Here is an 11,640-nt window from a genome sequence, read left to right as displayed (position 1 = left end):
TTAACAGCTCAATTAGAGATTTTGTATATAAGATTTATATGTTAGTTACATATTTCATATAAAACAATTAAACTGTACGTTCTAATCCTGGTCAAAAAAATAATGTGCGTTCGGTTTTATGCTAAAAGCTGCTTGGTTCTGTTCCCTGCTATAAACTGCTCGGATCTGTTCCCTGCTAGAAGCTGCTCGGTTCTGTTCCATGCTAAAAGCTGCTCGGTTCTGTTCCATGCTAGAAGCTGCTCGGTTCTGTTCCATGCTAAAAACGGCGTAGTCATGAAAGTAGGAACGTCGAAACCCCAGGCGTGAGCACCAATGAGCACTCTCCTATCCTCTCTACGTTGGGTGATCGGTCTGCTTCTATACTTCTATACCTCGTCTGTGGTCTCATTGGGTCTCATTCTCATATGGAGACACAGATTCTCGAAAACATAAACCATCTGTTTGTTAACTTTGGTACTTGTCCTACGTACGATTACAATTACTACAAACTACAGAGGAATTTTAACACATAAAATAGGTGTATGAAAGGATAATCACGTGGTGAATCAATGCGCCATTGTTATTTTGTCACGAGTCTATTGCTAATCTGAAGGAAGTGTATGTATATTTAAAATTTAAACAATAATATCCTAGTTTACGTGTACAATGAATTAAATAGAAATATATTTTGACAATTATATGGAAATCCTACTATTCCAAAATTTTTAATTATACGTTAATTATGAATTATAAACAACATTATTTCATACTGATTATAAATTATATTTACATGTTTAAATGTTCGATAACAAAAATAAGTTTTGTAAAATCATACATATTTGGACATATAATTTTAAAACGTGAATACTTCTTTTCTTATTTTTAGAGTATATGGTTGATAATAAAATGGATCCAGTATCTAATATACTTGGCATTGATAAAGTAAATATGGATGGAAAATTAATTTTAATTGAAGAGCGACACAACAGCAACGCGAATTTTGTGTTAAATTCAGTTATCCTCAATGCGTTAAGTAACAATAATGGGATTTGTTTTATACTTTTTCATAATACATTTAATCATTACCATAACGTGGGTATGAAATTTGGCTATAATCTTAAAGTTTTAAAGGCGGAAGGTAAGGTTGATATTATAGAGCCAATGAAAATTATTGGAGCTAATTTGCAAAGTAGAAATAACGATGACACGTGCAAACTACAGGAAACTAATATCAAAGTAACATCTGATATCACTAGTGACCTAAGTGACAGTTTATTTAGAATTATAAAAAATGAATATTGCGAAATGAAAAAATCTCAGAATGTAACCATTGTAATTGATGACCTAAGTCACCTTTACAATTTAGGATTCACATTAAAAGACTCTATGTGTTATTTAAAACTTTTACGATCACTTATCGAATGTGACAATACGTCTCTTTGTATTGCAATACATACATACGATAGTAAATTACAGAATTCCAGTGCTAATGTAGCTGTTCATATTTTGAAATATATGGCTCACTTATTTGTTATGATCGATTCCTTTGAAACAGGCTATTCCAGCGATGTAACTGGAAAAATAGCAGTTAATTGGAGAGTAGATCACGTAAGAAGAGAACATAATTGGTCAGAGATATCAAGGTACATGTATAAGGTATCAGATCGTCAAGTAAAAGTTTATGCACCAGGGCAGTAATTATGTCCATATAAAATACGTTTAATGTGGTTTTAATTTCATTCTTATTGGTCTTTATATATTGAAATACATTAAATATAAAAATATATTCGAGAAAACATAAACAAATAATATACAACCTTTTACATATCCATTTTTTTGTACCACATGTATTACTAATTTTTTAGTTTTTTTAAATATTGTTTTAACCTTTTAAAAATTACAAATAAACTTTCACAACATAACATTAAATTTGAAAGGGGGAAAAGAAAGGATTAAAAATGCAATACTGCTATAATTAGTACAATAATTGTTTATGTCCCTCTTGAAGAAGGAATGCATTAAATAACATGACGTGTAAAAATATATCTATTCACTTATTACAAAACGTAAAAAAAACTCAGATGATATCCACTTAATAAAAAGAATGAATAAAATGGATATAAATGCATTACACCAACATAACGAAATGTAACAATGCTGGGACATTAAATATATTGCATTCATATCAATGATCATCTACAAATATCATATTATGAATATATTTTTTTAAATTGCAGGTTTATAAGTTATACAATTTTACTTTCCATAAAATTATCTTTAATTTCTTCGAGACGTAATTTTAAATATATAATATTTAAACTAGTTTTAAAAAGATTCAATCGTCTTCAAATTCGCACCAAATAGAGATTAAAGCCTCATACATCTAAAAATTTGTTTTGTATTTCTTAATTTCTACCTTTATGTGATGAATATTTGTCAATTGTGTTCGCGCATTCGGTGGAAGGATTTTGTGAAGTCTATTGTAATATTGCACTAATTGTGTCATAGCATGTTGTACTAGCGCTGTACCTAACACAAGACTAGGAAATGATTTCAATACTTCTCGATTAATTTCTTCTAATGCCCGCTTCCAATTATTTGTAAAGGATTGCACAAGAGCTAATGCTTTCCCTTCTTGTCTTTTTAAATCATCGCCCTGACCCTTTTCTATCAACATCTCTGATTCTTTCACTAATTGTATTATACCACCAAAATATGGAGTTAAAACTTCTTCAACATATTCTGCGGATCGTGCATTTAACTGTTCTCGAAAACTCTCTGCTTCTTTAGTAGTATGGTCACCCGTTCGTCCCTAGAAAAATGTAAATCGATCTTTCGGTAATTATAATTCGTACAAAATAAAATTGAATACATCATGAAATAGATATTTATAGTCATGTAAGAAAAATAAATATTTTACCATTAATACACCAAGAACCAAATCGTAATTATTAATGAGAAACACTAATTGTTCAATTCTATTAGGAAAAATAGTTGCCATCCTTAGTAGAAAACACTGAACAGCTTCCCTTAACTCCGCTAGTAATTGTATTGCACCGTCACAAGGAAATCCTACAACTATACTGATCATTGCAGCACTGAACTCAGCATACCTTCGTGTAATCTGTAAATAAATATAATAGTATATACTCCTATATGTTTCTAAACTTAGTATCATAAACGTACATAATGAGGTCCAGCTTCTTTATTCAGTTTCATTGGGTCACAATCTTTTATGCTTTGAATATTCATTTGAAAGACACATTCAAATCTAAAACATACACATCAAGTGATAAATAAAATTACATATACTTCTTATTAAAATGTTAATGACATTGTTATTTGTATAAATTATGTATACCTAGGCCAAATCACTGAAGTCATATTGTCCCAATAATTATCCAAAGCCGGCACTGCTCTTTTATGGCAGGTTAATTGATACCGCATTACCAAATGTAAACAAAGAAATAAAGCAATGGTATCATAGCAATCATCCACAAAAGATTGCAAGTTCTTCACCATCAAATTTAGAGTTTTTCCCATTACCTATATTTTATGTACACATTTTTATTACTGTAAGAATTAAATATATAGAACTTATAATTTTACCTGATTAAATATATCCATTGCTTGTGCATCTCGAACTTTAAAAAACTGAGTTAAAAATAGATACTCTCTGCAAGCATTATCTACAAGAGCATACTGTTCACTTCTAAATAAGGCTTCATAATGATACTGTGAGAGTAAAATATATTATTTAAATCTTTATATTGTCGGAGATATCAAGATAGTTACAATTACTTTTAAATGTTGTAAGTATTCACATTTACTTACTTTTGTTTTAGATGCGGTATGAGGCACAATAATAGGTGCTTCTAATTGCGAGGTTAAAACATCACCTCTATTTCCTATAGAAAATACAGTGCCTCTATGTTTCAATGTAGTTTTATGAAAAATACCTCTTCCTACAGTGTCCTCAACTCCCATCAGATCATCTTTAGAAGCTCTTTCCTCAAACTGTACAATTTAATGAACCCTAAATGAATATGGCATATTGTGAATTTCTAAATTTGTTCGTATTTCTATATTACCTGTAATTTCATTAACCTCGAGGAATACGATTTGAAATAAGAATAATATATTTTACTCATTGTGCTAACATATTCCCCGCAAATCTCTTCTGCTACATTTCTTTCATTTGCCAAAATAAATTCAAAGAAAAACTTATATTTCAACATATTATTCTGGGGTACTTGATAGTTTGTCATTGGTTTCCTGAACTTGTAAATCTGTTCTAATAGATATGTTCTAATCTTTGCCATTGCTTTAACTTTTAATTTCTCTAAAATATCTTTAACATCTAAACAAGATTTAGCTTCTTTAAAAGTTTGCTCTTTCACAAAATGTATTTTGTGATTCAGTGTTTGCAATTGAGTTAAAAATTCCTTCTCTGTTACCGGACAATCCATAATTCCACTGAAAACAACATAAAATTTTGACCAGTTTATTTAATGAGTCTGATCAATTAAAATCTATAAATATCAAAGTGTGTAGAGGAATTTATTCTTACGCAATGAGAGCCTCTGATACTGTCATGTCTTCGATAAATTGACTAAGAGGACCTCTGATTGTTTGTCTATTGGATAACTGTTGGCTCATTGCTACTGATTTACGTTGAAGAGAAAGTATCTCTGAACTTATACTTCCTAAGTCCGATTGAAAACTTTTCAACATTAGCTCCATTTTCTGAAAGAAATATACACGAACACGCAAAAAGCACGTCAGACAAAACTAAAAGTATTTCTCAATGATCTTTGCTCTGTATTAATAACATTCTAACCTCTAAAATATTATCGCACGCAGCAATTTGATTATGAAGACTTGCTATATTTTCGCTTTCCTTAATGTAATCTTGAATAGATTTATTTTCTACTTCCTTTAGTTCTTTCTCAATTTGCCTGGAATATTGTCGTAAATCCGTGCCAGTCTTTAGAACTTCTTGAACGACATCATCTCCAAGATCTTGAGGCAATTGTGCCTCGTTTTCGTCGAAAACATCAGTTTCGCATGACATTTTGAATGCTCGTTATGTTTGTCGAGATATTTTCATTACTTCAATTTCTATAAATTATACAAAACAGTTCTACTCTTTTCGTGATAGCACGAACGTACGATACTTCCAGCTGTCAGACGACTATAATATAAACACGATGTTACAGCGACGCCAGATGAGGGGAGAGAACACGAATTGAGGGGAAATTAGTTTCCGCCCTCTTTCAATAATTGTCAGTATCCAGTAACCACCAGGGGAAGTAAACTCATATGTATGAACAGAGAGGATATGAAAGCACAGATGAGGTATAGGAGTAGACTCTAGACGAATCACCATATGGGGTTTCGTGTCTCACACGTAAAAAACTGGTTTTCTTACGCCCTCTACGCTGACGAAAGATAAATGTTGGAACTAGATCCACAAAAATGATCAAATCTGGTCAAATACAAATACAAATGATTGACGAGTTATGTACCTGATGTTATGACAGAGAGGAAATGAGAGTGCTCACGCTCGGGGTTTTAGTGTTCCCACTTTTCTGCATCATCTTTTCAGGGTCAGAGCCTACATAGAAGAGCCTTTTTTAACGATAGAAATAGCTTCCACTCTGGCATTATTTGGAATCCATGGATGCAGGTAAGATGATGCAGGTTCTGTTCCAGGCTAAAAAGATGATGCAGGTTCTGGTCCAGGCTAAAAAGATGATGCAGGTTCTGTTCCAGGCTAAAAAGATGATGCAGGAAAAGTGGGAACACTAAAACCCCGAGCGTGAGCACTCTCGTTTCCTCTCTGGTCTGTGGTAAGGGTATGATCTTGGACGGGTTAGTACACTTTCTAAGGATTTATCGTAGATGGCACCACGATCACAGCACATCATGTGATTAAATGTGATTGGACGTGACTGATGTTCCAATCTTTGGTGCTATTGGGCGCTAGGATTGCCGCCAAAATCACTATTACTCCACTTTTGCAGACTTTTGTAGCGGCAATCACGTGGGACAAGTTACAATCAGCGAATTTGACAGTTTCGTTGAGTAGTAGCGTAATTAATGACGCATAATTTGCAAATTTAATTGCGGTTGCTTATAGAACAAATAGTAAGTAACATTTAACAAATTTACATTGATTTAATTAAGATGCAAGTAGTATAATATTAAAATTTTTACATTATATAGTACCATAATAAACCATTTGTCACTTAATTATATATGATGATTAAAGTACATATTATATTGAACAAGTTTTTAGAAACTTGTCTAAATATTTTAAATTTTTACATAATTTTAATTGGAACTGGTTTCAGAAGACCCACATAAGTTACATCAACGAATACCAAAACAAATTCATTAGATTATAAAATGTCGTACATATCAAAAGATTTTGACGATGAAGCATCTGAAGATTCAGAAGATCCTGCAGAACTATATGGTATTCGAGACGGTATAATATTTATAATTGATGCAACTGCTCCAATGTTCGTAAAAGATTCAAATGAGGATGCTCCATATTTTGTACAATGCATAAGGGTATTATATTTATCTTTATCGATAAAATTTTGTCCTATCATTGCATGTTAATATTGATTTAATATTTTTTATTTAGCAATATAAAGAAATTCTCATGCAAAAATTGGTATGGAACAGACAAGATAGGATGGGTTTAATATTATTTGGCACCAAACAGGGAGACACAGATTCTGAAATGAAAAATATATTAACTCTACAGAAACTTAGTGTTGCTTCCAAGGATATGTTAAACCAAGTGATAAAAATCGGTAATCGAATAAGATTATTTTCTATATTGTAAGTAACGCAAGATTAACAGAATTTTTAAGAAATCTGTTTTCCTGATGTAGAAATTATATGTTAAGAAAGTGCAGAAAAGAACTATTTTTAGGTATAATAAATAGAAAAACAATCAGAATTTTGCACAGAATATTGTATGAGTACAACGCATTTATTATTTAAAATTGTTAATTACTTGTCTCTACATAATTTATTTATATTTCATATATAGATGAGGGACAAAAATGGGAAGAATACAGAGACCCTGCATTTGCTAGTCCTTACCCACTACATGATGTTTTATGGCATGCAGCGAGAATGTTCTCTTCTATTAATGTAACCATGCCGATAAGACGTGTTATTCTTTTTACGTGTCAGGATAATCCTCCAATAACAAATGATGATGAGAAACGCAGGATAGTAGTGAAAGCAAAAGGTTATAGTGATATAGGTCTTGAATTAACTGTTGTTGGCCTGGGTAAAAATTGGAATCACGATGTCTTCTATAAAGATTTAGAAATTTCTTCTAAAAAAGTTGACAGAGAAGATTATAGAAGAACATCTCTAAACGATTTGCTACAACAAATCAAGCTACCATCCAGAACTATGGCAAACTTGCCTTGGAGACTTGGAGGAAATGTGATTATAGATGTATCAATTCGCAACCTTAGTGTGTAAGGAACAATCTTTTTGAAGACATTTATTATATTAAATTTGATGATAGATTAAGTTTAAAATTAACTTTACTTGTAGTAAAAGAGCATTTCTGAAGAAAACCTGCATAAGCAAAGAGACAAATATTCCATTAACTTCACATAGATATTTGACGACTAAAAGCAGTAACAATGAAGTGAGTATTCTATTAGATTGGCCGCGCAGTATCGCGTAGCTATTTCTTTCTGTACACATGACTCAAGAAAATGAATGTTTCATTTTGTGTTTTAGGATGACGAAAATGAAGAAGGTACATCAGAGCCAGTTTTAGAAACAGAAATTCAAAAGTACCAAGAATTTGGTAATAGAAGAATATATTTCACTCCAACCGAGTTGCAACGTTTAGGCAACTTTTATGAACCTGGCATTGATTTGATTTGTGTTAAACCTATCTCTTATCATCCTCTGTATAACTTTGGAGCACCACACTTTGTTATACCTCGTAAAAGTAATCGTAAAGGTAATAATGATAATTCGAATTTTTCAATGAACCACAAATATTCTTATAAAGTCTTATTTATTTCTCATATTCTTATATAAAAAAAAACACTAATATGATTTTTATAATCTATCATGTTAGATAACACATTACTGTTTGGTGCATTGGTTGAGAAATGTCATTCAAGAAATTTGATGATAATATGTGCGGTTACAATGAGAAAACGTTCTTCACCGATTTTATACAGTATGATACCAAAAACAGAGAAAGGAGGATTTTATTTATATAAAATACCATACAAAGGTATGTTTTCTTTGTATTATTTAAATGATATAGTAGTTCTAGCATATTATTTTTTTTTAGAATATGTACGAAATCTTGACGGGATTTGCTCGAAATATAAGTACAATAACGATGAAAACAAAAAACCAACTGAACCACATGAAGTTGAATTATTCGAAAAGATAATTAAAAAATTAAGAATTCAATATGATTCATCAGTATTTTCTAATCCTAAACTTCAAGCTCAACTTCAAATGGTGGAGACTTTGGCTTTAGACTTGGAAAAATCTGAGCCCCCATACGACGACACTAGTAAATAAAATTTTGAATACATTAATTATTATAAAATTCAATATAGTAGCATTATTTAATTCTTCATTTTATTTAAGTTCCAGCATTTGACCATATGCGGTCCTTAGTGAGTCACTTATTAATTAAATATAAGAATTTATTTGGTTGTGACATAGCAAGTACAAGTGATGGTCCACCAAAAAAGAAAAGTAAAAAAGAGAAGGAAGTTGTGGAGCAGGCTATGTTAGAAAATGAAAAATCAATTCGAAAGCTTGTAAAAGAAGGAAAGGTACAGTAAGAAGTACTTAGTTATTAATTGAAATCCAAACAACTAACGACGATGTATAAATACACTATAACGTACTTGTTTTCAACAGATAGAGAACCTTACTCTAGCAGAGTTGAAAACCCTGTTAAAAACCTTAGGTTTAAAAACATCTGGTAAGAAAAATGAATTGATCGTGAAGATTAAACAGTATTGCAGTTAAAATGGTACAATTTGTACACAGACTGCGCACTGCATGTACAGATAAAAATTATAATATTTCGAATTATATGGATTTATTTTCTTGTATCATAAATACATTATAAAGTAAAATACGTGTGCGCATAAAAATATTGGTTTAATTTATAATTATCGATGTCGTTCGTAGACATTATAGTTCATCTTTTTCGGCTACAGATTCTATGTCTTTTACATTTCCGATAAAGAGTGGTATGTTATATGGTTTATGTTCAATTATAAACATGAATGGTCGATCAACTAAAAATTGTTCTGGCATATATATCATCCTTTTCAGCCGTATGTGCACAGCTAAAATAATTCAGCTGTTAAATACTTATTGAACTTACTTAATTCTATCAAAATTAAATATAGTTACCTGTTGCAGCTGCAGCTTCAGTACCCTCTTCATTTACTTCTATCATAGCTTTATGTATGCATTTGCTAACTTTTAAAGGTTCATTTGAAATATACCCAAAATCGGCATTATCTTGGAACATTTTGTTTAAACCAAGCTAAAATTTTGAAAAGTAATTAAAACACAGAATTCTTTATGATCTTATGCGAAAAATATATAGTAAATACTTAATAACTACTGTAATATATTGTTAATACTTTGCGTAAGGTATCTTCCAAATCCACCATAAATTCTATTTTAAATTTTGGAAGATACAATTCAATGTCATCATTTCTTCTAGATGCATTTGCAAGAACTTCCCACGAAATATTGTTTTGTAACTTTGAAAGCCCATCCACTTCATTTGGTAGTACTATGGTCATTACAATATCCTCATTCTGCAAAATAGTTTTTCAATTTTTGATCCAAAACACTTATGAATTTGAACGTACCATATATGGAATTTCAATAAATTTTGCATCCAATGTTGGTATTTCACCATAATTATATCTAAACTTATTGAACATTGTTGCTACCATTTTTTGTTTACTTTTTGTCACATAAAATGCTTTCTTCTGTGTTTGTTTAACATCAAATTTATGTAACCACATACCATTAAAATAGATTGCATTCACTAACACCAATTTCATGTGTTCGTCAAAATCATCTACAAAAAAATATTATTATTATCATTTTTCACTGACTTTCCATATTTTAATAATTTACCTGAAGACACAAGATCAGAAATTTTATGATTTGTTGCTTGCTTAACCCATGTGTTAATTTCTTCTGCTGCCTCTTTCTTATGTTTAAAATCTAATTTTGAAATAACAGCTTTATAAGTACTTGTTCCTGATGTCAAAAAGTCTGATAGTAACTGAAATCCTTCTTGAATGTACATTGCATTAGCAATATATAATTTAGTACTATTCAGTTCCTTGTAAATGTATAAATCAATTATTAAAACTACCTAAGTTTCTTTTCAATTAAGTACAATAACTGTCTTACATTTAATGCAGCTATCAAAGCTGTATATCCTTTTTCTATGAAATTTTTGTCATGATGGTAGAGACCAGTTGTCAATTCACTTAACGTTTCATTTTTTGCACCATGAGAAAGTAAAGACAAGATCATATGCACACTTAACGGGGAACTAACAACATTTGCTTCACTGGTACGAGACAATTCCTAAAATCAAGTAAATAACTTCTTTTTGTTAATTCTTCGCACACAGATTTTTAGTAAAAATAATTATTGAATTCACTATGAACTCAAATTTACCAAAACGTATTTAGAACAGAAGAATACTACTAATAATATTGCATTCAATATATAATACGGATTGTACAAAATATATTTATAAAACATTTGCACTTACCGTGTGAAAAACTTTTGTAAAGTCAAAGCAAGAAGCAGACAAACTTTTACATATATTTGTGCTTTCTGCAGCCATGTTAAGTGATTGCGTTGGTACGATTATAAGAAATGTAGTCAAAACTGTAAAACAACAATACATTTACTAATATTGTTATGATTGCAATAAATATGATAATGTTCATGGTATAGAGCATCACCTGCGGGTAATAAAAAATACATTGCGATTGTCATAGATAAATATTACAATATATTAATACGGTGGTCTGGTCTAGCAAATGTCAAATATAGCAGTTGTACATTTTATTGCGAATAAAGAAACACCAACATATTTTACTTCATATTTCAGTACATATTAAATAAAATTGTTTAATTTGTAGTATAACCTTTAAAGGGTGTACGTAATAATTAAAAGAACATAGGAATCCGAACAAATGTCCTAATAAATCAAACATTATGGGACATATTACATTGAAGTGCTGTCGAAAGTATATATTTAAGAGGTTATATTTCACGCTACAATTCAAATGGATATAAATACAGTAGCCAACTACCTGCCAAAAGAGAATAATCGTCACGTTACAGATGGAAAGCGCGGGATGCTGTTTAATTTGAAATTTTCGTTGAAGTAACTAGTCGGATTAATTTTGTGCGTTAACGTTTCTGGTAATTTTCTACACTATTTTTAACGATGACTTATCGACATCCAGTGATATCCATAGTTCCAGGATATATACGTGTTGAAATTATAGACATACACATTCTTTACAAAGTGAGTCACAACTCACAAGTAGGTATATGAACGAAAGGTGCAACAAATGCACG

At 30.8% G+C, this 11,640-nt stretch overlaps 4 protein-coding genes across 8 annotated transcripts; 2 read left to right on the top strand and 2 right to left on the bottom strand.

The window, feature by feature from the left end:
* Positions 1–323: 323 nt before the first annotated feature.
* On the top strand, positions 324–1,812 carry Elp6 (Elongator complex protein 6). Its single transcript, XM_076788115.1, has 2 exons — positions 324–597; positions 866–1,812. The coding sequence occupies exon 2, from the start codon at positions 871–873 to the stop codon at positions 1,675–1,677; it is 807 nt and encodes a 268-aa protein (XP_076644230.1). The 5' UTR covers positions 324–597; positions 866–870; the 3' UTR covers positions 1,678–1,812.
* Positions 1,813–1,946: 134 nt separating this feature from the next.
* Positions 1,947–5,208, bottom strand: Vps52 (vacuolar protein sorting 52). The gene is made up of 9 exons (XM_076788113.1): positions 4,820–5,208; positions 4,550–4,725; positions 4,071–4,455; positions 3,814–3,996; positions 3,589–3,714; positions 3,341–3,525; positions 3,166–3,250; positions 2,900–3,103; positions 1,947–2,791 (listed from the first exon to the last, which is right to left on the bottom strand). Exons 1-9 carry the CDS (start codon positions 5,051–5,053, stop codon positions 2,363–2,365), a joined length of 2,007 nt encoding a protein of 668 aa, XP_076644228.1. The 5' UTR covers positions 5,054–5,208; the 3' UTR covers positions 1,947–2,362.
* A 718-nt stretch (positions 5,209–5,926) lies between these two features.
* On the top strand, positions 5,927–9,158 carry LOC143354223 (ATP-dependent DNA helicase 2 subunit 1). Of its 3 annotated transcripts, none has more exons than XM_076788133.1 (10): positions 5,927–6,110; positions 6,336–6,558; positions 6,635–6,806; positions 7,049–7,490; positions 7,570–7,666; positions 7,762–7,990; positions 8,111–8,272; positions 8,333–8,563; positions 8,641–8,831; positions 8,920–9,158. In XM_076788133.1, exons 2-10 carry the CDS (start codon positions 6,391–6,393, stop codon positions 9,028–9,030), a joined length of 1,803 nt encoding a protein of 600 aa, XP_076644248.1. In that variant the 5' UTR covers positions 5,927–6,110; positions 6,336–6,390; the 3' UTR covers positions 9,031–9,158. The 3 variants fall into 3 exon arrangements, with proteins under 3 accessions (XP_076644248.1, XP_076644247.1, XP_076644246.1); XM_076788132.1 differs by having other exon boundaries at positions 5,927–6,129; XM_076788131.1 differs by lacking the exon at positions 5,927–6,110 and adding an exon at positions 6,129–6,252.
* LOC143354225 (leukocyte elastase inhibitor) lies at positions 9,107–11,505 on the bottom strand. Of its 3 annotated transcripts, none has more exons than XM_076788136.1 (8): positions 11,370–11,505; positions 10,820–10,938; positions 10,450–10,629; positions 10,168–10,378; positions 9,894–10,108; positions 9,660–9,839; positions 9,424–9,559; positions 9,107–9,356 (listed from the first exon to the last, which is right to left on the bottom strand). In XM_076788136.1, exons 2-8 carry the CDS (start codon positions 10,892–10,894, stop codon positions 9,199–9,201), a joined length of 1,155 nt encoding a protein of 384 aa, XP_076644251.1. In that variant the 5' UTR covers positions 10,895–10,938; positions 11,370–11,505; the 3' UTR covers positions 9,107–9,198. The 3 variants fall into 3 exon arrangements, 2 of the variants coding, with proteins under 2 accessions (XP_076644251.1, XP_076644250.1); XM_076788135.1 differs by lacking the exon at positions 11,370–11,505 and adding an exon at positions 11,016–11,363; XR_013082301.1 differs by lacking the exon at positions 11,370–11,505 and adding an exon at positions 11,016–11,363 and having other exon boundaries at positions 9,218–9,356; positions 9,641–9,839.
* Between the last annotated feature and the right edge of the window lie 135 nt (positions 11,506–11,640).

This window comes from Halictus rubicundus, chromosome 5, assembly GCF_050948215.1.
Source record: "Halictus rubicundus isolate RS-2024b chromosome 5, iyHalRubi1_principal, whole genome shotgun sequence".
Taxonomy (NCBI): domain Eukaryota; kingdom Metazoa; phylum Arthropoda; class Insecta; order Hymenoptera; family Halictidae; genus Halictus; species Halictus rubicundus.
The sequence above is the reverse complement of the archived record's forward strand: the minus strand, read 5'-3'. Positions and strand labels throughout refer to the sequence as shown.